Genomic DNA, 25,773 nt, shown 5'->3' on the forward strand with positions numbered 1-25,773 from the left:
TGTCTCAGTGGAATTAAATCCCTCTCCTCTATTAAATCGCGATCCGCACGGAGGGCTTGCCGGAGGTAGGAGGAGGTGTGGGGGGGGTGGGGGGATATCAGGGTGCCATGGAGCGGCCTTGGCGTGTCTGCAGAGCCGCGATCGCGCACGACACGCTCGCCGCCGTTCGTGGAGTTGTCAAGTGTTCCAGCAGCAGCAGCAGATGATGGTGATGATGGTGGTGATGATGATGATGGTGATGATGATGATGCCGCCGTCTCACTCCTCCGGAGCCAGCATGCCTCCCCCCACCCCCTTCACTCTTTTTTTTTTTTTGCCTTGTAAAAACAAATATGACGTGTTCCAGATGTTTGGAGATCAATAGGCAGGCAGGAAGGCTCGATGGACGGACCCCCTCCTTCCTTCCGAACTTCCTTCCTTCCTTCGCCTCCGTCCTTTGCTGTCCCCTCCTCCCCACACGCGAGGTGATGCAGGGAGCACGACGACCACCTGCATCAATTACCTACCCCAGGCACCCCAGGGTGAGCCAAAAGTAAGTGCACACTTAAAAAAAATGTTTATTTACAGCTATTTCTTGTCTTCTTTTCTTCTTCCATCTTTCCTTCCTTCCTCCCCTAAGGTTGTTTTTTCACTCTTGCATCTATCCTCCCTCCTTTTTTCCCTTTCCCCCAAACTTTTTAAAAATGATTTCCTTCCTTCCTTCCTTGCTGTCCTCCTTCCACCTCAAACCTGTTTTTTGTTCCTTCCTGCCTGGCCCGCTTCCTTTCTTTGCTGTTTTCCTCTTTACGTTTTTTAAATTTCCTTCCTTTCATCCTTCTTTGATTTCCTTGTGTCTGTGTCACCCTTTTGTGTGTCCTCTTTCCTCCCCCCTTCAGACCTTTACTTCTTCCCTTCCTGACCTCTTTCCCACCTCATTGCCTTCCTGCATCAGACTTCCTTTTAATTCTTTCCTACTGACTAACCTTCCTTTCTGTCCTCCTTGCTTACCTTCTGACAAAGACCAATCTTTTCTTCCTTCACTCCTTTCCCTTCCTTCTTTCCATACATCCTGTCTTCCTTCTCTTAGACCTGCTTTTGCCTTCCATCCATCTTTGTTTCCTTCCTTTCCTTGCATCCTTCCTTACCTCCTGTTTTTTTTTCCTTCCTTCTTTCCTTACCTCCTTGCTTCCCTCTCTTCACTTCTACCTACTTGCTGACTTTCTTGCCGTCATCTTTCCTCAGACCAGCTTGTTGTCATGCTTCCTTACATCCTTCCTTCCTTTGGTCAGACATACATTTCTGCCTTACTTTCTTTTTTCCGCCTCCTTCTTAATTCTTCCTTTGTCTTCCCCCTTCACTCCCAACGCATACCAACATTCAGACTAAGTTGTTCTACCACACACAACACACTTGGCCAACAAACAAACACAAACACACACACAGAGCGTGACGTCCACGGTTGACGCACGAGACCAGATGTCCCCATGAAAAATTCTACCGCTACAAATTTGTGGATAATGATAATTATTCATCTTTACTAGCCAGAGCCGTCAACCAAGTTAGCCTCGAACCACTAAAGGATTATATATTCCACATAAATTGCAATTTTGAGTTAGGGAACCAGTGACAACAAGACTGCGATGATACCTACAGAAGAGGAAATGTCACAAAGAAACAGGCAAGGGTTTGCCGTACAATCTGCAGTAATACAATAAATGAAACGTCATTCACGTGCTAAAAATGTAATATGAGCCAGCAGATGCTGACAAATCCCCCTATTATTTAATCCCATCAATGTCTTTTAGGCTCCACTGGGTGGCAGTGTCATGCTGCAAACACCTTTCTGTTCCCTTTCCACCGAAAGATTGAGTAGTTTTACTCTATTTTAATTGTATTGATTTTACGTTGGGTCCCTCCTTGTTAAACCTGTACTGGAATTAAAAGCGCTGCCTGCGCAGTTGATGAATGTTTTATGACGGCAACTGTTTACACATGATTTATATATCAGAATATTAGGGGTGTGCATCTCACCACAAAAGACGATTTGATATGGGTTTCGATACGTGGGGTGTGGAACGGTTCATGGACGGTTCGATTTGAAAGTGGAAAGATTTGATTTGTTTCGATTCAGTGGGATTACGATTCCATTCAATATGATACGACTAAATTGGAGAGGGTATGATGCAAATACTTTTTCTCTCATTTTACATACATGCAGTTCCATCTTTTCAAGTGCATGTATAATATAACATGTAAACGTGTAAATATAATAATGGATTCAAGTATCTAAAAAATATTTTATGAATATAATAAATATAATTTTAAAAATACATTGTAAATAGATTAGTAGGAGTACAGTGACCGTAAATACAACAGATAAAAAATAAAAATAAAACAAAAAATAAACAAAAAAATAAATAATATGTTTTTATATTACACAAATATACTTAAATATAATCCATAAATTATATTAAACTATCAAAATAGACTGAGATAAAAAGCAATTATAATAAAACCAATTATCTCCACTTTTATTGATGGGAAATATGTTTCCAAAAAAAAAAAAAACCCACAGTAAATCCTGTCCTGTCGGCTGCCATGACAATATCGGACCGTAGCAGATTGGTGGACGTGTGGCATACACACACACACACACACACACACACACACACACACACACACACACACACACACACACACACACACAAGAGGAACCCACCCGAGGTATCCTATGGGAATTTTTTTTTTTTTTTTTTTTTACAAACATTGCGGACAATGTCAAGTGTCGCGATGGTTGCGAATGAAAATATGTACATTCTGCCCCGCCCCCACCCTATCACCATCCACCCCTTTCTGAGAAACATCAAGAACCAAATTAAAACTGTCGCCATGGTAACATCAGAATACAGGCGAGTAGGGAGAGAGACAAAAGCCTGCGTATGTGAAGGTGCGAGGAGACTGTTTGATTGGATCCAAAATGGAGGCTCCCGTGCGAAATTAGGTGGCTGGATTTTGATCAGTAGGAAATAATGTAAAGGCAATTAATCCGTATCGGGGTCAAACTGTGGCCATCATAAAACATTGTTTTACGGAAGTATTCATATGTTTGGATGTGTGCCTTTAAGGGGCGCAACCGAGTGACATAATATTGCAGCATCTTGCAAGTGTTATTTTGTTTTATCACTTTGCTCGTCTGAAAGCGCGTTGTTGAGCGAGGCTTCTCTTTCCCATATGCATTTTACCTTCAGTCTATTTCCAGTTCTTTGGTTATTATCACCACCCAATTCCTCTCTGGTTTCCTGCTGTGAAAAACTATACAAGAGATTGGAACAATGCATGTACGAATTCGAATTCGAGTGACTTGTCCGAATCCACCCTGACAGTCAACGTTGAGGTTTAAAATGGTTGTTATTGAAAACCAGGGAGAAAGCTTCATATTCAAAAAGCAGTTTGATCAGAAATCGCGCGTAGTCAGATTGGGCGGTAATGCGCTCGGAGCTGTGCGTCCCCGCCCGTCGGCGCTGCCGTTTATATACGCTACAAGCAAACCCCCGTTTCACCTCGCCTTCATGCTCTAAAATCTTGCATTCGTTCCAAGGCAACAGAATAACGTGGCAGACGGCGATTAGTCGCAAGTATTGACGTCTTTTAATAATTTCGCGGTCCATGATATTGGTTGTAGACATTTACAAGCGTATAGGAAGAACACTAATGTGTACATTTAGGATCGCTGCGCGGTCGCAACCGTGGTACGCCGTCTCGTCGTGACGGACACGCCTCACGAGCACTAGCTTAGCGGTTAACATCGCAAAGTCACGTCAACTTAGCCGCTGGAAGTGACAAGCTGACTGCCACTCGCCCTGACGTCTATCAAGGGCAACTCTTGAGTGTCTATAAAGTCGTAAAACCATTCTTAACGCCATCAACTGACACCTGTGTGCGTTGCTATATCTGTAGCATTGTTGAGGGTTGCGCTTGTTTTGAATCCACAAGTGAGCGATGATTTCGGGAGGGGCGGAACAACACTATTTGTTAGGGTTTAATAAAGATAAAAAAGCTAAGAACAGCGCCGGATTGTTTAAAAGCACAATAAAATGATGGTAATAAACACACAGACTTTATAATGTGTAATTATTGTTCGCATTGTATTATTCACGTGTGGATGTAGGACTTTAATTTAAGGGGCGTGGCTTAATGTGTGACGTCACGCGCTGGACTCGGTTGGTCAGCTCCTGGGTATTGACATACGATACATCTAACATAAAATAACAAAATAATCTTACCATAATGTTACCGGACACATAAAATAAAACATTTGCACTTTGTAGCATTCACTTTTTGTCCCGCCCTGCAGGTTTAAAAGACAATGGAGGTGCAAATTGAACCGCAGGATGAAGATCTCACATTTGGCACCACGGATACCAATGGTAAGATCATTTTAGACATAATAATGTTTAGAATATTAAATAATTGCTTGTAGTTTACACTTTAAAGACCCCAAGCTGTGATGGCAAAATACGTATTTCCAACTCATCTAAAATTACCCATAAAAATAAATGGTTTACAGATCATTTGATTTTGAATAAAATGCACTACAGTACTCTGTTTCTTTTAATTTTATCTTTATATATTAGCTTCTAGCACTAGCTTCCAGTGTTGTTTCCCATGTTACTACTAGCTTTAGCTTCTGAAGTTAGCTTCCTATTTTTTTCTTGGGTTAGCTTTCAATATTTCTTCTAACGTTAGAGCTGAAGATGACCAATGTTAGCTACTGACGTTAGTTCATACGTTAGCGTCCAATGTTAGTTGACTGCAATAATGGATTAGTATTGGCTAAAATAAATTGGTTGATCATTCCGCAACTGCTCTGAGGTTGTCAGGTAATGCAAAGTTTTAGCTTTGCATCACACGAAGATTTGCAGGTGTTCACCCATTTTTTTTCCTGAATTGAGTCGGAATGTAGGAACCCTGAAGTGAGTAGGTACTTTACAAGTAGCCATTTTGACCTGTTATGCACAAGACAGTGGAAAAGGTTGGATTTAGACGGAATGGGACCTTTAAAGCATCATTTTATGTTGTATAGGCAAAATCACAAATAGGAGCGTTTGCGAATCAGCGAGGGATCGTTTTATACACAATATTTTTAGTTATCCTGACAGCTTCAAAGCATGTAGCTGAACTGGCTCACTTGAGGCAAAATAGATCATTCCTGGCTGGAGCTACACAGCAGATGGTGGAGGAATACTGCTGTTTTCTGGCTTCCAAGCACATTTTTTTAAAATTCAGGAAGGGAACACGGTGCATCTGAGTGGTTTCCAGTCAGTGCTTAGCTGCCAACTGATACACAGTGAAACCCAGTGCTGCTCACATTTTGCCAAATTAGCCCAACTAGCGCTTACCCCGCTACTGAAAGGAACTACAGCGGTACGGTGATTTTAGGATTGCTCGAGTTTAGATACGAACCGTCACTTGGTCCATTTTCTGTTTGTTTTAGTGACATGGGGGGGAAAGTGGAGCAATTAGGTTGCTGTTCTGAAAAAATGAAGTCAGTTCTCCTTAATATCTCAAAATATGCCTCAGTTAAAGCTGTCAGGTTGTAGCCATAAATTAAGAGTAGATTATTGACCATTCAAAAATGGCGTTATCCACTATAATGTGTGCCGTGCGATCTTCCCCGCCAGGTAAGCGTCCAGCAGAGGACATGGATGAAGAGCACGCCTTCAAGCGCTCGCGCAACGCCGACGAGATGTTAGAACTCCGTGTGCTGCTCCAGAGCAAAGTGAGGAGACCACCTGTCACTTTTGTTTGTCTTGATTTGTCTTCCTGTTTTCTGAGAATAATCCCACCATGCCACGCCCCCTCCTGACTGCTTCACAGAACGCCGGCGCCGTTATCGGAAAGGGTGGCAAGAACATAAAAGCGCTGCGCACTGACGTGAGTAAACACACGAACTATTCAATGAATGATTTTTAAAGTATCAGAACAGCTAGTGCCTATTGATCGATCTTATTTTTTATTTTATTCAGAATTGCGTTCACATTTTTTCTTTTTAAATGTAGGGATGGGCAAAATAACAATCAATTCGTTTCAATAAGATGACGGGAATTGTCCCTGAATGTTCTGAACATTGAGTTTAGCACAATGTCCTCCATGTTGAATTCCACACAGAATTCTTCATGATCCATTCTTATTTTTTAAATGATTTTTTTGGAGTACCAATGGTACTAAAACAACATTTTCAAGGACCAAAATAAGAACAAATGATTCAAAATATCACCGCTGCCACACGTCAGCAAGCCGTATCCATTTGTTTTTCAGCACGTGTTAATTATTATGATGACGTTAACGACGCGTTGCAGTGTCATAGCGTTTGCAGGTCTCACGCACCACCTGAAGGGAACTGCGCACCCCACTTGGGGAAATCCCTGGAGGAATCGGTGGTTTTCCCCATCCCTACACGTATTATTCCTAAGGTTTTAATGTTGGCCAAAAATCCTATCGCCCTCATGTTTTGTGTAAACTTCATCGACCTGCTTACTATGACACATGATAAAATCCACTGGGGTACATTTTGGTCGTGTCTGACCGTTCTCTCACATTTTGCCTAAAAAAGACAAACGTTGAGCGTGCATTCAATTAAAAATGTATTCCTTCTCCCCCCCTCTTTCCCCTTGTCCTTTCTTTGGTTTTATTTTTATTTTTTTTGTTTATTTATGTTTTTGGGTGAATGTTTTGGCCACCTTCTGCCCGTTGCCCATGTTTGGACCGACATGCCCCTCCTGCGTTGGCCCAACCCAACCCCCGAATGCCCGCCCGTCCGCCCACCTGCCACCCCCTGGTCGACCATGCCCATAACCCGCGCCCCTAACACGTGATTGAACGCCCCCACCCCCACTCCCCCGCCCAATGCTCTCCAACCACCTCCACCATCACCTCCATGCAGTACAATGCCAGTGTATCAGTCCCAGACAGCAGTGGCCCAGAGCGGTATGTCCCACCAATTATTGCCTCACTGCCTGATGACAAGGTCATGAATAAGCTGCCTTTTGTTTTTTTTAACTGCTACGTTGATATTTTATACAAATAATGAAAGTTAACCCCACCCCCCTTGCCCTCCCCCTTCCAACTGCCAAATCGCCTTTACCCACCTTCCCCAACCCTTCCACATGTCCTCTTGATGTTTCTGTCCATTCCTAAATCTCTTTGCCACTCTAACCATGATATTTGGTGAAATGCCAGCTGTCCGATTTCAAGGTGCGCAAGGCAGGCATCTTTTTACTGAAGCCCCACCCATCGAAAATCCCCCCTCTCCTCTTTTCCCCCCCTTCCATTTCCCCGCATTGCCACCCGTGATATTCCCTCATCCATGCATTGTTGCTTTGTAACAACCCACCCTCACCTGCTATTAATGTTTCAGTGAAAAAAAAATGGCATCCCAAATTATCACCACAGTATATTCCCTTCAAATACTGCGTTGTGAACTACGCAGACCATGATACTTTGTACCGCTGAGCCAATAGGAGCACTTGATAATGAAATGACAGTCCAGTTCTATTTCTTTGTCACTGCTGTTATGTACAAAAACACACGTTTTTTTTGTTTTTTAACTTAATAAAGGGGCCCTACAGACGTACAAATCGCAGAAATATCTAAGTACGGTAACCAAGTCACACTACTGGCTGTCGTCTCCACTAACCTACACTAATGGGGTAGTAAAGTTCGTTATCTTAGAAACGTCTGTCAGTGTGGTTGTAAACCTAGGGCCCCACCCCACACATATTTTTTTTTCCTTTAAATGAGAAACAAATTGCATCAACTTACATTCACATGGAGTGGAGCCATGGACTGCAGTAACATTAGTGCGTGTAGGGAAATACTCTCTGGGAAGCTTCAAGGCAGAGATTTTGCTCCAACCTCTTTTTACCCCTGATTTATTCGAGGCATACACAATGTTAATAACAGGTGTAACCCTCCCGCTGCTAAACGTGGCCACAAACACCTCATCCTTTCTTGCACCTCACTTTCTGTCCTGTGCCACCTTGCAGTGGGTAACCACTCGCATCTCCTTGCAAACATCACAAACCAAACTCACAAACAAAAAGATTGGTCGTTGCCTGAGCTCTGAGCAACTGTGATGTCATTTTCATTCAACAGCAAGTGGCAAAATTCCCCCCTCACCCCCCAAGATGGATAAAAACAACTCTATTTTGCTGCTTAATTCATATTCCACACACGCATTATGTATCAGAATGCCATGTTTAAACAGTGGGGCCCACATAGAACATTTTGCTGTAAAGACATTTTTTGAATTGACTTTACCTTTCAGCAAAAAAAAATCATTTGATATTTATCAGCCTATAGAAATTATGAGCTAACACAAACAACAGTTTTTTGGCTGCAACATATCCACCGGTTGAGAATCACTGGTCAATAACCCACCCTGCCCGTTCTCCTTCCTCCCCCCCTTTCCAATGAGACGTTGTGTAGTGAGGTCTCGCTTCAGTTAAGTTTCCCACTTTGTGTTGAAGTAATTTTATCTAAACTGTCCCGGCCCCCGCTCCCCCGACACTGATATGATCTCTTGTTAATTGTAGCCATATGAAAGCCAACCGTCCTTCCACGATACTCTTATCTCAGTGCATGTTAGTCTTCGTTTCCTCTTTTCCAAGTTCGATGCCTCCTCGTCCAAGCCTTTAGATGGGTTTCCTTGACGACGTGTTTTCTGTCCTTCGCGATTGTGGTATTTCATTTTTGCGTCGACTTCCTGTAATGCCTGGCTTTTCATTTTGGCTTTCTCGACAGGATCCTGAGCGTGAGCGCCAACATCGACACCATCGGAGACATTCTGCTGAAGATCATACCCACCTTAGAGGAGGTAAAAAGCCTTAATTTCCTTTTGGGAATGATGTGTTCCAAAATAAAATGGCTGTTCTTCAGCATGCAGGACGTTTGCTGGCAAACATTAAATATCAATGAAAAATCAAGTTACAGTTGTCATTTCTTAATATTTAGTTTGATAGAATCTATCTGTTCATTTAAATTATTCACATTCTTATTTTTGTTATCTTGATTTAAATTGTAATATTTATAATATGGTACTAAGATTTTTATTCATATTTATACTATTTTTTTTTAAGGCGGTCATTATAAAAAGTTCTAGAACTGCTGCTTTTTAGCATATTTAGATTTTAAATATAATCAATATTTTATGTATGTAATTTGTTTGTTATAATTGTACGTCATGTATGCTTTATTTGTCTAGAAAGTATTCTTGTAAATAAAACCAATAAAAAGTAGCTCCATGTGTACTTGTTTGTGTATAAGAATACATGGCAACATTTCAGATGGAGCCCGGCGGTATACAATGCCGCAAGGCACTTAACTAGTTCCCCTCAATTGTTGTGTTTGTGTAACAAGTACCAGCATTATAGCGGCATCGACTTTGACTGCGAGCTCCGCCTGTTGATCCATCAGAGCTTGGCGGGTGGCATCATCGGCGTGAAAGGCAGCAAGATTAAGGAGCTCCGAGAGGTTGGCCACAGTCTTAAAGAGTTTCTGCTCAGAAATGACCCAATGCCTTCCTGCTTGCCGTAGTAGCACTTTTATGATGTTGACCCCCCCTGCCCCCCCAGAATACCCTGACGACCATCAAGCTGTTCCAGGACTGTTGTCCGCATTCTACAGACAGAGTTGTCTCTGTGGGCGGGAAGCCGGAACGAGTCGTGGAATGCATCAAAGTCATCCTAGAGTTGGTAGCTGAGGTGAGTCTTGACCTAGTTTCGACACTTCTCCTGACATCTGCATGGAGTACAGATCGAAGGCAAATCAAGTAATGATGGGCAAGCATTGTACTCATTATCTGCAAAAAATAAGGCTGCTTTATTGTTTGTTCATCTGCCAAATTGCAAACGCCATGCTCCAAACATAACCTGTAAAGTCGCTACGAAAATGACATGCTCGTCGATATGTTCCAGGCGCCAATCAAAGGCCGTTCCCAGCCTTACGACCCCAACTTCTATGACGAAACGTACGACTACGGCGGCTTCACCGTCATGTTTGAGGAGCGTGGCCGGCGGCCCGGCGGCAGCTTCCCTGTCCGGGTGCGAGGCGGCTTCGACCGCCTGCCGCCCGCACGCAGCAGCCGCCCGCCGCTTCCCTCTCGCCGGGATTACGACGACCTGAGCCCCCGCCGTGGCCCGCCACCGCCGCTGAGCCGGGGACGCGTGGGAAGCCGTGCGCGCAACCTGCCACTCCCACCGCCGCCGCCGCGAGGAAGGTGAGGAGGGTGTGCTTCGTTTACGGCCTTATTCTCCAATGGCAGCTAACGTGATGACATTTGATCTAAAATGTATCATTTCAATTTGATTTTTATTGGATGTACGTTATATTTTTGTGCATGTCTAATTTATTCTTTTGATTTTATTTCCTTCACAATATGCTCTTTTTGATCTAATCCTTCGATTTAATCTCAGTTTGATGTTATTTGGAATATTTTGTTTTATTCATATTGTATATTTAGATTTTATTTAATAGTTTTAATTGATTCAGTCTTTTGATTTATTTATGAACAAGGCATTTATTTTATGACCATTTTTTTTTTCCGAATGACAGTGATCGATTCTCCCATGGCAGTTATCATGACGACAGACCAAGGTGAGGCCAAAAATGTCCTCTTGCGCCTTTCCTTCAGCGTCATTGAATCATGTGAATGCTAATCCTGTTCATGTGTGTAGTGACAGAAGAAGTCGCGGAGGAGAGCGCTACGACAGCATGGTGAGTGTTGCCGTCTGCGCAGTTCTTTTCCGACAACAGGAGGCGATCGGGATTCCTCATCCGAGCATAGTACAACCACAGCGGCCACGAACGCTGACGCGGGTTTTTTTTTTTTCTTTTCTCCAGACGCCCGTGGTTGCCCGGCAACGGTCGTCTCCTTGCTTGCCTCTTGGCAAGCAGAGTACGCCGTCCGGAGATCCGCTGGGCAAGCAAGCACTGTCGATCCTTTCCAGCATCCCTTCAAATTTATAATAATTAATCCGCGACGTGGTTGTTAGTAATTGGATTTCGTGGATTAATGCCGTCAGACGGAGGCCAAATGACTGCGGCTGTCAGATCCGCCATTGACTCACTCGCAACTATAAGAACGTGACGTCAGCCGGGGGAGGTTTAGAAATTATTCGGCTCAATAATCCAAAACAGCAATTCCGAACGGTCTGCCAGAGATTCTTTAATCTGTTTGAAAATTAACAGGTGATGAAGTTATGAGTACAAGAACAGTATCCTGATAGCGATAACATATCATGATCAAGGTGGGCACATAATCAAATTGATAAGGTGGAAGAATCTTCATGACCTTTAGCCGGGAGTTTTTTTTTTTTGTTTGTTTTTTGTTTTTTTACATATTTTTTTAAAAATGAAAAAATAGAATTGAACTAATTATTCATCGGAATTTTCCCCACAGTCAAGCTAAGAAATGCAGTGAAATGCCCATCTCTGTAAAAGCCAATATGATGGGATTTGGACAGTAGTGATGCACGACATTGCGAGACGAATTGACATGTCCCGGTTGACTCGATCGCACGACTTCCAAGTCGAACGCCATTTTCAGCCAAGTGGCCATCAACCAAGGGACGGTTCCAAGGTCATAAAAGTTGAGACTTGACCCACATACAATGTGTATATTATAAGTTATACAATAACGGGGACAAGCTTATGCGGTGGGAGACTTGGTTCCAAAGTTCAAGTTGTGCCAGAGGGACTGCAGGTGTGACATTTCAGGTCAACAACGTGTGAAACATTAATAATATGTGTGCGCTCGCATCCACCTGGAACATGTCCAGAGCCTCACTTGGTAGAGTTATTAAATCTCGCCTGCTTGTCAGAATTGATACATAGAATGAATATTAAGATGATAAGCCTTGTAAGTTACCACTGTGAGCGTGCCGTCTGTACTCTGACACTAAACCAGATTTTTTTTTCTTCTCTCCTGTTGATGAAATATAGAGTGGAGGCGGTTATGGTGAGTCTCATCCTTTGTGTTAATCCCGCATACATGAAAACGATTTTAACCAATTGCGGTTGGCTTTGGAATGAATGTTGGCTAATTTGGAGTCATTGTCTTGTTTTCTCTTCTGATGCCTTCAAGACAACAATTCCTGGGATCACTTTAATTCTGGTGAGTGGAGGGGAACACCTTTTTTTCAGTCTGGTAATTCACAATTCAAGACGCTTCGTGATTGGCTTCCCAGGTGGCCGAGGCTCGTACAGCGACATCGGAGGGCCCGTCATCACAACACAGGTCACCATCCCCAAAGATGTAAGTGTTGAAAAAAAAGGGAGGGGGTGGGGGGAGTGCAAAAGACACTTGTGGTGAAATTTGGTGGCCGTTTCACAGCTCGCTGGCTCCATCATTGGCAAGGGAGGCCAAAGGATCAAGCAGATCCGCCATGAGTCCGGGGCATCCATCAAGATCGACGAGCCGCTGGAGGGCTCGGAGGACCGCATTATTACCATCATTGGAACGCAAGACCAGATCCAGAATGCACAGTACCTACTGCAGAACAGGTGACTGATTCCCCACATTACCTTTAGCATCCACATACAGGTATAGTGTACCCAGAATGTCTTCTGTGGAGAGAGGAGAACCTCCCAGAAGGACCACCGTCTCTACAACACTCCACCAATCAGACCTTCAGAGTCAAAGGGTTATCTTCCAACAGGATGACGACCTTAAGCACCCAGCCAAAATAATGAAGGAGTGGCTTCAGGACAACGCTGAGTGTCCTTGAGTGTGGCCCAGCCAGAGCCCAGACTTGATCTGATCAAACATCTCTAAAAAGATTTGTAAATGGCTGCACACCGACGCTCCCCATCCAATCCGATAGAGCTTCAGAGGTGCTGCAAAGAGGAATGGGCGAAACGGCCCGAAGTTCGGTGTGCCGTGCTTGTGGCATCATCTTCAAAAAAAGACTCTAGGCTGTACTTATTGCCAAACGTGCATCAACAAAAGCTGTGAATGCAGGACTTATGGACATGCAGCGTCTTACTTTTTTATTTTTAGCTAATCCCCCCCCCCCCCAACCCCAAAATAAACAGCAAGTGTCGATCGAGCTGGCTAGTTGCCTGTTTGATAAACTGGTGCATGAACAATATTTAATTAAGAGAATGTACACTGTCAAAAACAAACAAACAACAACAACAACTGACTTCTCTGTTTTTCCCCCCCTAGCGTGAAGCAGTATTCCGGTCGATTCTTCTAAAACGGAGACGAGTGAAGCCATGCCCTTTGTGTACTGTTTGTTCCAGTGCCGACATTCCTCTGTCGTGGATGGATCAATTCTATCGTATCCAAAAAAAGCTACTGGAAAATTCCCCCCCAAAAAAAAGCAGTCCCAAATGTATTTCTGTGCCAGTGTTGATTATTTTCAAGGACATGATGTCATTAAATAATTGTTTTACTTCGGTGTTTGGATTGCCGTGGAGCATGCAGGTTTTTTTTGTTGTTGTTTGTTTTTAAATGAAGTTTCACACGCTCAATTTTTCTGTCCAACGGAATGAGCAGCATTTAGCTTAGCATTATTGACAGAGCTGCCTCGCGTCTTCTATTTGTTCCCAACTTCAAAGCTGAAATGGTGAACTGTGAATGTTTTCTTCAGAAGCTTGCAGTTGTCCATGTCTTTAGCTCACGATTTCATGTACACGTCTTCATATAACAAGAAAAAGATGTCACGCAATTGCTTTGAAGTTTGATGAATGTTTGATAGTTTTAAAGAGATTTCTACATTTCTTCTTTTCAAAGAAGGCGAGACGCTGTATAAATTGTGTATATAATCATATCCGTTTTTTTCCTCTCTCGCCAAATGAATGCTTTGATATGTCGTTCTTTTGTTTATTTTGTAAGTGTTCATTGTGTTTTTGCATTATTCATTTTGGTGGTTTATAGCCATTTGTAAATCATTCAGAATTGTCACGCTTTCTGTGTATCTGTGATTGGTATCTCGCAGGTAATTGCCAAATAAAGTTGGGTTTTTTTCAGGCATCACTTTTGCTGACTTCTATGGTAGTGCAGTAATTGGAGGAAAAAAAAACTTTGGGTGGCAAGTGATTAGATTTGTACCCCTCTCTCTCTGAATAAAGTGTCTTGTTTTTTTAAATTCTCTCATTCTCTCCAAAAAACACAAAAACGGAAAATGCCACAGCACACCAACGTCAAAACCTTATGCCAGCTGTGAAACTTGGCGGTAAGAGCATCATGGTATGGGTGAGCCTTAGTACTGGACATCTATCATCAATGGAAAAATAACATTTTGCAGAAGAATTTAAAGCGATCTGTCCAACAGTTGACGCTGAAACGAGTGACAACGATCCAGAATATAAATCCAAGGGTCCCGCCCTGTCTTTTGAATGTTATACTCTATAAAAATATGAAACATATTTGCGTGTGTGTTTATTCTTGCGATTTTGACAATGACTAAATTATTTTTTTAAATTGCGCAGCAACAATGATTTGTTTACAAACCCGCTTTTCGACAGAATATATTTCTTATTGTAAACGTCTGCTTTTAAGCCATTTTTTAAATGTCAAAAAATATTTGTGTGTACCTAACGTGTGCAAGAAAACTGTTGGTATTGATTTTCCTCACATCGTTCTATATCGATTCGTATTTGCTTCGCGATACAATTTGGTCTGGTTGTTAAAATATCGCGATACTCTCGTGTCACATGTGTCACAACCATCCACAGCGTGCACTCCTTTATTACAGGAAACGAGTTACAGTAATCGACGAGAACTCACACGCTTCCCCCCCACTGGAGAGAGAGCGAGGCGCAGTCCCCCTCTTCTCCCCGTCACATGCACCATCCGCGCGGGGCTCAGTGAACCAGCGCACACCGAGGGGGGTCGCAGCGGTAAGACAGAGACCCACAATCCGGGTTCGAAAGCCGGCTGCAGTTTTTTTTTCCCCCTTCCTCGTCGACGAGACTTGCCCTACTTTTCGTCGTCTTTTCGAGTTAAAAAATGGATTTCATGTGGCCATGAAGTGAAACTCCGCCATATTCGGCACATCCACCACGCCCGCCGTCCGTCCAAAAAACTTCTTCGCTTCACTTCATTTAGCACTTAAAGTGTTATAATAAGGTAAAAAGTCAACTTTCGTGAGTTATGCTGTGCTTCTAAGAGAGCCGAATTGTTGTTGTGCCACGAGCGCCCCCCCACACCCCTACCACCTTATCCCAATCTCCCTCTTCGCCTAAACGGCATCATGTTTTTGTCCGTGCCCAGGGAGGCGACGCCTGAAGCCGGGCACGATGACCCTGATGGCGGCGGGGGCTTGCTGCCTCAGCCCGGAGGCCAAAGAAGCTCGGAGGATCAACGACGAGATCGAGAGGCAGCTCCGCCGAGACAAGAGAGACTCGAGACGGGAATACAAGCTCCTCTTGCTCGGTAAATGAAGTCATGCCCGCACTTCAAAACATAACTAATCAATATATATACACATGGTTGTGTCTTTAAGCAATGTCGTGAGGCATATAATTACATCTTTGTGCTCTGCTGCAACGTGTTTGGTTACACAATCGTTCATAAATGTCATGTGTGCTTGACGGACGAGAGCGAAGAGCCGCTGCGAGTGTAAAATATTCAAGTGAAAAAAAGTATTTGTCCCCTCCGGGTGCGACATTTCTAGGTATTGACGTGTTTTTGGACTGGACTTAAAAATAAAATCAGTGCTTTCAAAGTTAAACACTAGTTACTTAAAAATTGCCAAGTCAAAAGTTGAGCACCATATAACATTTAGCTACATAATGTAAAAACATATCTATATGTTTTTTTTTTAAGTTAAATTTTGATACTGTGCCGTTGAGAAGTACTCACCATATAGTAGTTGATACTATTGCTACTTCCAGGGCACCAAGATCAATGACCCCGACCAATTTTGGAATCCTTTCAAATATGAAGTTCACCAGATTTAGAGATTGGTATCAAAAGCCGCAGAAGATATTAAAACCATTTTTGGAACACTCCTATTAGGTTTAGGGTGGGGATGGTACCTGACGATTGACATCCACAAAATTCAAGTTTTGGAATCAACAGATGTGCAAAGTATAAAACAGCTGATCTGTACTTTTTTGGAACCCTTTTCCTTGAGGTACCAACCTGGGGTACCAGAGGCAGCACAACACCTAACAGGTGGAGTTCACCACACACATAGCTGAACTTCACGAGGGTTGCGGGTGTGCTGGAGGCAGCTAACTTGGAACAGTAGGCGGGGTACACCCTAAACTCATTAAATACCTTCTGATACGCTCAGGGAGGGCAAAATCACATTCTTCACACACGTGTTACACGAGTAAAATTGACTGACGTTTACAACTTTACAATTTTTATAACGCTACTATCCAGGTACCAACTGTAACAGTATGCTTCTTGAAAGTAAAGCATTTCATTTGATAATTTATGGAGCCCTCCTGTTGGGCCAACAATTAAAAAAGAAAAGTTTTGAACTGTATGTTTTATTTTCCAGGGACCGGCGAGAGCGGTAAGAGCACATTCATCAAGCAAATGAGGATCATCCACGGCCGAGGTTACTCTGACGAGGACAAACGGGCCTTCACCAAGCTGGTGTACCAGAACATTTTCACTGCCATGCAGGCAATGATTCAGGCCATGAAGACACTCCGGATCCCCTACAAGTACCAGTACAACAAGGTACAAGAAGCACACACATACTTGGGAGCTTTTATTGTCAGTTTATACAATCGAAGGGGGGCGGCGATTGCTGCATGCTTTTAACGGCCCAGTGGAGCACTTTTGGTTATATGCGGCCATGTTTATTTTTGTAGTTCTGGTGCCAGATACACGCAGGGAACAAGCTTGGTCCTGTTGCAGTGTTTACACTGACAACCATATTTTTTTTTCTCCAGTCAAACCCCATTTATTTTTTTAATATACATCTATCACACTGAAAAATTTTTTGTCACACTGAACCAAATGGCCGTTGTGCGGCCACCCAAAGGCAAATCAGTGTGACACGAATTCTAGTGGTTTTTCGCAGAGGATAAAGAATGTATGACCGAGGACTGTTAATTTTCTGTCTGTGTGTGTGTTGCCGCACTGTTTGTGCACAGTCTGTTGGTTAACTGGTTATTGCGTTGCAGCATAGATGCTATTCAGCGTTAGCATTGAGATAGCGGACTGAAGAGGCTAAGCTAGGGAGTTGTTTTACTTTGTAAACATACACGGTGCAATTGAATCAATTCAGATTATTTCTCTGCTCTGTGGGGAACAGTTATTATTGTAGCTTAATTGGGGACCCCAAAATTTCACATAGGAGCAACAACATTCAGCTTATTCCCATACTATTGTTATTCTGTTGAAATCTACATCGAACTTAAGTTTTGTATGACTTCTATACTTATATTACACTTTTCTTTTCCCACGTAAAATGCGAAAACATGGTTGAAAAGTTGTAATTTTACTTCAAAAAGTCCCTAAATTACAATTTATTCGTAAAATGACAACATCCAAAGTCTTTTTCATACTTAAAAAAAAAAAACTTACTTTATTCCAACTTTTCTCGCAAAGGAGACTTTTTATCATATGATTGACTTTTCTCTTAAAAATTACAACTATTTACTTTACCTACACATTTTTTTTTAAATGAATGTAATTGAATAAGTGCCCAGTGCAACCTCATTGTTTCTTGTCAAAATCGATTGCGCCGTACAAAAACGTTTTTTCTCACTGAAAGAACTGAGACGCTTCATTCAATGACGTTACAGTATTCTCATCAAATGGTTACCTGTTTTCCCCGGTAAAATGGCAACTGTTTTTTTCCAACCCTGTGACTTTACTCTCACACGTGAGAGACACGTGGCTGTTTAATGGAGGCGACAGCGGCTGATTAGTGACTCCAATTAGCTCACCCACATAAGCACACAGAGCACCGAGTTCCAGGTAGAGATCAGGAAAGTCCCCAGGGGGAGAATGCTTCACTTTCATAGGCGTGTATGCGCGCGTGTGTTTTGTCACGTCACCGTAGCCGATTCCGAGTTAGCACGTGTGTGTTGTTGAAGTGAAATCGTAAAGGAAAACACAGAGGACGGGCACACATCATCTGCGTGCGGCTGTATGAGCGCTTGGCTCACCTTAACTAAAAGCAAAGTCGCTAATTATTACGCAAATGAGCCGTCTGGGAAAAAGTCCCTTGAAATGTGAGTGGAACGAGTGCGTAGCTTAATATTATTAATATCTCAATCCAGCTTCGGCAGTTGTCATTTTGTCCCTTTGTCGCTGTTTGTTATTGCCAGTTTGAGTCATGTGGTAAATCATTGCAGACGAAGTCCAAAGTTGGGCTAACTAAAATTGTAATTAGGGATTTTTGATACCACTTGTTTTCAGACAGACACCAGTTTGAATGTTTTTTTCTCTTTGACTGCACACTGACACCGAGTAGCGATACCACTAATATTTATGATCATATAAAATGTCAGATGATGATTCATCGATGTGTCAAACTCCCGCAGTATAGCGCCAACTACTGCCCGGGAGGAATTACTTGATGTCAGATCTCTTAAGTATCGGCGGATGGTGTCGGCAGCCTCCACGAGTACCAATACCCTCAAGTGAGGCCGGTATCGGCCCAATACCGATATTTGGAATCGTACTCGACCATCTCTTGTACTAATACAGCCTAACGTTTTCCTTAAATCAAGAGAAGGGTTGTGAAATATTACACAGAGGACCAAAGTATCAAATCCACCTGTCACTGCTTTCTGTATAAAAGCCAAGCAAGTGGTGGAGCCTGGCAGTTGAGCCAGATCCGTTTGAAAGAGGCTGAAGATAGCTGAGCCGCACCACGTTTTTTTCAAATTTTTCTCTCGGCTTGCAAAACAAAAGCTGCACCGTCCGTGAAAGCCCCAAGAATCCAAATTACGAACGGTTCGCCTTCAGTCAAGCCCGCACAAGAGGCACAAAATAGCTCCAGAATATCCTCTTTCAGTGCCGGTGTAAAATGGCGTCCACCTGGCCTTGTGCGTTGACGGGAAGTATTGGCTGCCAGGCGGAGAGGCAGAGCATTAAGGGCGGCCCAAGATTCCAGGAAGACATCCGTCGGCCAAGCTCGGGTAGATTATCTCAACAAGATTTTACCCGGAACTCTGCAGCGGCGGCACTTAGGCTGCCCGCTAAATGCATTTCAACGGAAGCGCTCGATGTACTCCTGCAACAATTAGACGCCAAACATCAAAGACACACACGGAGAGAGAGAGAAAGAGAAACAGTGTGTGTTCTGTGGTAGTCCTGCTCTAAGTCTGTTGTTTATGGGGAACTTCACTGGATGTGCTGAGTCAAGTCGTGCGGAAGTTTTTGTCATGAGAGAAAAGGAGGTCAAGTGTAGTTTTGACATGTGCGGTCTTGCTCATGATTGAATTGGTTGCTCCCTCGCAAAAGCAACGACACAATACAGACAGGTTGCGGGAGAACCACACACACACACACACACACACACGGACAACAATTCATTGCATAACAACTGTGAATGTAAATACAGCGTATACCGCGGTTACAGTGTGCTATTGATACATCTGAATTTACACTGCGGGTGCGAGTGGACAATATTTCAGATTTTTTTTGGGGGGGGGGGTCTTACATACAGTGATGCGAAATCCAATTGCTTTCTTTCCCTTGTCTGTACTTGAGAATGTATTTTTCTGACGACCCTTTTCTTTCATCCCCTTACATTTTTAAGCACGTCTTTCTGCTTCTTACTTGGTTTAAAAAAAAAAAAAAAAAACGAGGGGGGGGGCAGATTACTTTTTCAACATCCCCGAAAGACGACAGATGTAAAAAAGACATAATGACCTCAACTGGGGGTTCTATCTTGATTGATTGAGATCCTAAGGATTTATAATGATGTAAAAAAAAAAAAATGGAGGGCAGAGAACGAGTGAGTCTTAATGACGATGACGCAATCGATCGGGAGACGCAAGGTCCCCATCCGTGGCTTTATTCAAGAGATTTATTTATTGATTTTTTTTTTATGTTGGCAATTAGAAGAATAATTAAGTGTGGGTTGAACTGAGTAGTGGATGTGTCGACTTTATCACGCAGTAATGACAATTCTAGCTAGAGGTCAATTAATCGCCGGTCACATGTTTTGGCAACAAAACGTGCCTCAAGCGTAGGGTAATATTTTACCCAAAAGTGAGACTGATATCCAGGTCACTTTCAAAATATGCACGTTTATCCTCAAATATACCAGAAGCACAAGTGCTACCACCACCCGCCCCCTCCCCCATGGAAAAAGGCATCTGTGAAAACCAGTGCACAAGCAGCCTCATATTCAATCAAATAAATAGTTAATGTCGCCAAAGGAAACATCCAGCTTGTGTTTCTCTTAACTGTCGGTTGAATGCCAACCTCGGTTAAAATTTACTGTCAGACTCAATATAAACCGAGAGAGCAACCCAGGTTGTGTTTTTCAAACAAATGCATAGCTCAGCCTTTAGTCCGCTAGCTTAATTCTAATGCAGTACTCCCGGTCATACGGTGGTACCTCTACTTATGAACGTCTCTTCACATGAAATTTTCAAGTTACGAAACGTCTCAACGGCAAAATATTGCCACTTGTTAGGAAAGAAATTTCAAGATGCGAAAGGTAAAAAAATATATGCTGGCCTGCTACTCGCAGCACCGAATTTCCTGAACGCAACATACTTATAGCTGCTCTGCCATTGGCTATTACCGAGCATCATCCTGGCATCCCATTGGCTAAGAGGGACCTCTACCATATTTGGCTATGTGTGTAGATAGATAGAAATTTGTCTATGCAGCGTCCTCGTCATTGAGGTGTTCCGATAGTTTTACGTAAATGTGAATCACCCAGAAAAAGTGTTCACCAGTCGGGCAATTTCTCACTATGCTGATGTTTGCCTTGGACATTTTCAAAGAATTGTTAGAAGCCGACAAAAGCAAACGTCCTTGGGTCAGTGCTTTATAAAACGCCAGGGAAAATCCACTTCTGAGAGAGAACATGAACGAAAGAGGGCAAAAAAAACCAAGTTAAAAGTTATCATTTTAATTCTTTATTCTTTGTTTTTTTACATCATGGAGAAGTCTCATTTATTTGTTATGTATTTCGATGCATTTTTATGCTTTAGGAAACATTTATGTCTGAATTTTGGGGGGGCTTGGAACGAATTAGGGCATTTACATGGAAAAAGCGTCTCCACTTTCTTTCTCCATTTTCTAGTTAAGAAATTTCTTCCAGAATCAATTAATTTCGTAAGTAGAATCTGTACAGACATAAAGAACGCACACACACGCACACACACACACACACACACACACACACACACACACACACACACACACACACACTATTTTTTGCAAGCACATTGGTATTCATCTAATTTAAAGAGGGCATCTTCATTCACGAATCTCGCAACATTAAAAAAAACAAACAAACTCAGACAACCGGTTTTCTGGTCCACACTTGTTTTCATTATTTATAACAAATCAATAATACGCTTTGCTCTTTACGTGCTTTTGTTCAGGCCAACGCCAGTACAGTCAGCGAAGTGAACGTGGAGACGGTGACGACGTTTACAAAAGCGTACGTGGACGCTATCAGGAGCCTGTGGGCCGACCCGGGGATCCAAGAATGTTACAGTCGCAAAAGAGAATACCAGCTCTCCGACTCGGCCAAATAGTGAGTGTACTGTAAACAGTCGGGGGATACGTGCTGAATACTTTCCATTGTTTTGCACGCCAGCCGCCTGCATGCCTTCTGTGTTTACTCAATTTATTTGTTCTATTTCAACCGAGTACAGTGCTTATAAAAAAAGAAATCTGCGTCTCTAATTTCTTTATATCATGACAAAGTGTTAACCACTCTACCTCAAGTCAATTAAAAAAAAAAAGTATTTTATAATAATCCATGATGCATTTACTTTTATTTTAGCGTGAGCCGTACCTATAAAACCAAACCATTTACCGCTATGTATAATGAATCTTTTTTTTTTTTGTAATACAGATTTTATTGTTTGTGTTTAAGAAATACACAGAAAGAGCACCTTGAAAAAAAAAAATCTCATATTTCGCTATGTCGGCTTAAGCTCAACTTTTTCCCCTGACGCACATCTGCAGCTACCTGAACGACTTGGACCGCATCGCCGACGCCGCGTACCTGCCGTCGCAGCAGGACGTGCTGCGGGTCAGGGTACCCACCACGGGCATCATCGAGTACCCCTTCGACCTGGAGAACATGGTGTTCAGGTGAGTGCTCCGCCCTCCGCTGGGGAGGGGAGGGGGTGGGGGGATAAGCGGGGTCGCCCACAAAGCTTTTGTCTCCGCCGCAGGATGGTGGACGTGGGCGGGCAGCGCTCGGAGAGGAGGAAGTGGATCCACTGTTTTGAGAAAGTGACATCCATCATGTTCCTGGTGGCGCTCAGCGAGTACGACCAAGTGCTGGTGGAGTCGGCACATGAGGTGACGCCCAGCCTTGCGCTTCATTGGCCTGCAGGGGGAGCTCTTTAGTTACTCTCTTTCGGCCTGTTTACAGCTCCCTCCTGCTTTATTTCACAATGTTCTCTTTTTGAAGAATCGCATGGAGGAGAGCATGGCCTTGTTCCGGACAATCATCACCTACGAGTGGTTCGAAGAGTCCTCGGTCATCTTGTTCCTCAACAAGATTGATTTGCTGGAGGAGAAAATCATGCACTCGCATTTGGTCGACTACTTTCCAGAATATAACGGTGAGCAGAGGATAAGGGCCGGCGTTCATTTTTGCAATAATCATCTGATTCATTCACTTTCGAAAGTGAAGGAGGAAGCACCATGATTAAAAAAAGATGTATATATTGCATGATTTAAAAAAAGATGTATACTGTATATTTTTTTTAATAACTACTTCATATAAATGGGAGACATTCAAGTCAAAATTATGTATAGTTCTGGTACATTCTATGACATCATATGAACAAGACAGTGTATAAAATTGGTCAAGCTTGCATTTTGATCACACAAAAGTGATTTAATATATTGTTACAGCTCAGGAAGTGGAAAGTTACCGGGTCAACTTTGTCCCCACTCCAATTCAATATAGTTGCTTTTTAGCTGAGCATTTGTTCAAATACAGTATTGAACTTTTTTTGTGGTCTTTTTTTTTTTTTTCATCGAATAATTTGTTTTTATTTTGTCTTTTATGTAAATGCAGGCTTGAGGGTTGACACTGTGCATGATTTCACAGTATCTTAAAAAAAATATTTTAGTTACTTTGGAGTAATAAAACCTCCGTCTCTGTTATTTATCCTCTGTGAAAAAAAAGGATTATTACTGCATCTTACTGAGCAACTTCGTGTCGTTGAGTGAAACTTTTTTTAATTGGTTAGCATGACTACCACCCGGTGGCCAAGTTGCTTAGACCACAAGAAGCTGCAAATAATCAATCATGACCCACCAACTGTTTAATTTTTTATCAAGTACTATGCTATGGATGCTGGTTTTGAACCAAAACCAGATGTTTTGTACTCAAAAGTTTGGAGCCCCTCAAACCTTAACTGAGGCGTATTAAAAGTAAAGCATTCCACCAATTAGTCCATTGATTTATCTACTCATCGGATATTATGCATTAGTAAAGCCAGTAACATGATTGGGATGTGCAGGGATTATTTTACCCCATGGGGGTCCCCATCCTAACATTCTCCTGTAGTATTTGTGACTTTGAGTGTGTATACCTTTAAAAGGCGCTGTCATGCCTGGTGAGTGACGTGGGCGGCAGTGAATGACAGTGAAGTTGCTCGTTTGAAGAACATTCTTATGCTCCCTCAGAAATTGCAACATTACATTGGCGACTTTGTTTCCCCTTACATGTCGATGGCGCGAAAATTATAAAAATAATAATTAAAAATAACAAAACCTTTATTCGTGTCACAATGGAGAAATTCCAAATTTACAATGTGAAAGAGGCGTACAAATGTCGCCTTTAAGGTGCTTTTTTTTGTGTGATTGATGGCTTCTTGTGTGCACTTCCCCCCCTCCCCACTCTGCAGGTCCGCAGCGGGACGTGAAGGCGGGCCAGGAGTTCATCCTGAACATGTTCGTCAACCTGCACCCCAACCGCAAGAAGCTCATCTACTATCACTTCACCTGCGCCACCGACACGGACAACATCCGCTTCGTCTTCCACGCCGTCAAGGACCATATCCTGCAAGGCAACCTTGAAGACTACAACTTGGTGTGAAGCGGAGGTATGGCGTCAGGGGTCCGCCGTGTGGCGGGGCGGTGGGGGGGGATGCCTGAAAGCCCTCGCTATTTGACCACTATGATGCAAGATGGCGGCAACGGAGCACCCAATGATGGTACTACTGATGTATTCAAACCTTTGGTCACTAAACTGCTGCCCGAGTGGACGAAGCGTACAGGAATCTCACCGAGCAGGGGTCAGCGGATGACTGCGTGTGGTCACAGAGGGACTACTTTTTGCGCGGGTGCGAGTCGGTTTCACATTGAAGTGGAAAATCCGTGTTATAGCTCGTGTGTACTAAAGAGAAGCCAGTATGGAAAGCCATTTGAGCATTCATTCCATATCCTTAATATCGAGTTGATATGAAAGGGGAAGGTCAAGTCCCCCTCCAAAATTATTTTCGATGAGTCTGACAGGGTATTCTGATTAATATTGCATTGATGAAATAAGAACGAATGCAACCATTTTCATCTATCAATAGGCACAGTCATTTTGACATTCTACTGCAACTTGCGCTCGACAGAAATTGACGTCAACGAGCACTCGTAACCAAAAAAAAATTGGTTTGGTGAACTGAAATCTTTGCGTATGATAAATATGCCAAGGCCACAGAAATCAGGGAGGGGGCAAATTGTTTTTCACGGCACTGTATATGTTATACTGCATATGTGCATACAGTATATATCAAGGATATGGAATAGATGCTCAAACGGCTTGCCATAAGCCAGTTGTAATCAACACTAATTGCACATTTACCTTTTAGGCCTTCACGCGTTTGCACACTTGAGTAACATGTCACCATTTTGGAACACTTAGTTGTGAGGCGGCATCCTTTTGTTTTGTTTTATCTTTTTAAGGTTTTTTTAAGAAAATCCAAATAAGAATGAAAATGTTATGATAAAGTTGTAATTTTCCGTGAATAAGATGGCAAGATTTGGGGGCTCTTTTTTGAGGGGGGAGCCTAATTTTAACATTGTACTAAAAAGACTTACAACAACAACAACAACAAAAAGGTACAGTACTATTGTGAGAAAACACTGGTAACAGTTGCAAAAATAATGCCATTGCAATTTCTTGCTTACATTTTTTTTCATGTTTTAAGTTCTCATGCAAAGAGAATAGTCTATCACAAGATTTTTTTTTTGTGAAAAAAAAGTACCATTACTTTGTGAACTATATCCTTGTACACTATTTACAACCTTATTCTCGTAACGTTCCACATCTTGTTTTTATAAAATGATGATCTCATCCGCTAATAGTTATGACTTTCCTGTACAGTTTTACTTGTTAAATTTCAACTTTTTTTCCCCGTCATACATCTCTTTCTTGTAAAATTGGGACTTACCACTTTTATTTGAGGGAAATTTGCCATTTTTCTTAAAATATAACGTTTAACTGTTGTGTTTGCCACACCGGGGGAAAAAAATAATAAAAATATATTGTGAGAAAACAATTGTAAAATTGTGACAATAATAGTCAGAATGTTTGACCCATAAAAAATAAAAGTTGTGACATGATGAATAAAGTTGGAATATTAGAGAAAAAGTCAAAACTT

At 42.4% G+C, this 25,773-nt stretch overlaps 2 protein-coding genes across 5 annotated transcripts; both read left to right on the forward strand.

The window, feature by feature from the left end:
• The first annotated feature begins 2 nt into the window (after window positions 1-2).
• Window positions 3-14,145, forward strand: hnrpkl (heterogeneous nuclear ribonucleoprotein K, like). Of its 3 annotated transcripts, none has more exons than XM_019890128.1 (16): window positions 3-532; window positions 4,334-4,406; window positions 5,661-5,758; window positions 5,857-5,913; window positions 6,923-6,966; window positions 8,782-8,854; window positions 9,397-9,510; window positions 9,612-9,740; window positions 9,954-10,255; window positions 10,591-10,632; window positions 10,713-10,752; window positions 11,980-11,995; window positions 12,122-12,151; window positions 12,225-12,292; window positions 12,371-12,540; window positions 13,205-14,145. In XM_019890128.1, exons 2-16 carry the CDS (start codon window positions 4,346-4,348, stop codon window positions 13,233-13,235), a joined length of 1,275 nt encoding a protein of 424 aa, XP_019745687.1. In that variant the 5' UTR covers window positions 3-532; window positions 4,334-4,345; the 3' UTR covers window positions 13,236-14,145. The 3 variants fall into 3 exon arrangements, with proteins under 3 accessions (XP_019745687.1, XP_019745688.1, XP_019745686.1); XM_019890129.1 differs by lacking the exon at window positions 3-532 and adding an exon at window positions 3,496-3,614 and having other exon boundaries at window positions 9,403-9,510; XM_019890127.1 differs by lacking the exon at window positions 3-532 and adding an exon at window positions 3,498-3,614.
• Window positions 14,146-14,739: 594 nt separating this feature from the next.
• Window positions 14,740-25,052, forward strand: LOC109527926 (guanine nucleotide-binding protein G(q) subunit alpha-like). Of its 2 annotated transcripts, none has more exons than XM_019890134.1 (8): window positions 14,740-15,112; window positions 15,257-15,418; window positions 16,497-16,681; window positions 21,529-21,683; window positions 22,121-22,249; window positions 22,333-22,462; window positions 22,575-22,728; window positions 24,025-25,052. In XM_019890134.1, the coding sequence occupies exons 2-8, from the start codon at window positions 15,283-15,285 to the stop codon at window positions 24,213-24,215; spliced, it is 1,080 nt and encodes a 359-aa protein (XP_019745693.1). In that variant the 5' UTR covers window positions 14,740-15,112; window positions 15,257-15,282; the 3' UTR covers window positions 24,216-25,052. The 2 variants fall into 2 exon arrangements, with proteins under 2 accessions (XP_019745693.1, XP_019745694.1); XM_019890135.1 differs by having other exon boundaries at window positions 14,740-14,883.
• Window positions 25,053-25,773: the final 721 nt, after the last annotated feature.

This window comes from Hippocampus comes, unplaced genomic scaffold (assembly GCF_001891065.2).
Source record: "Hippocampus comes isolate QL1 unplaced genomic scaffold, H_comes_QL1_v1.1 scaffold185, whole genome shotgun sequence".
In the NCBI taxonomy this organism is placed as follows: Eukaryota; Metazoa; Chordata; class Actinopteri; order Syngnathiformes; family Syngnathidae; genus Hippocampus; species Hippocampus comes.

Bases quoted from the DNA above. Each gene is read 5' to 3' on its own strand.
- hnrpkl (XM_019890128.1), top strand. From the start codon at position 4,346: ATGGAGGTGCAAATTGAACCGCAGGATGAAGATCTCACATTTGGCACC. The intron at 9,511-9,611 runs GTTGGCCACAGT...CTGCCCCCCCAG, and splicing joins AGATTAAGGAGCTCCGAGAG to AATACCCTGACGACCATCAA. The intron at 10,633-10,712 runs GTGAGGCCAAAA...TCATGTGTGTAG, and splicing joins TATCATGACGACAGACCAAG to TGACAGAAGAAGTCGCGGAG.
- LOC109527926 (XM_019890134.1), top strand. From the start codon at position 15,283: ATGACCCTGATGGCGGCGGGGGCTTGCTGCCTCAGCCCGGAGGCCAAA. The intron at 15,419-16,496 runs GTAAATGAAGTC...TTTATTTTCCAG, and splicing joins ATACAAGCTCCTCTTGCTCG to GGACCGGCGAGAGCGGTAAG. The intron at 22,250-22,332 runs GTGAGTGCTCCG...TCTCCGCCGCAG, and splicing joins CTGGAGAACATGGTGTTCAG to GATGGTGGACGTGGGCGGGC.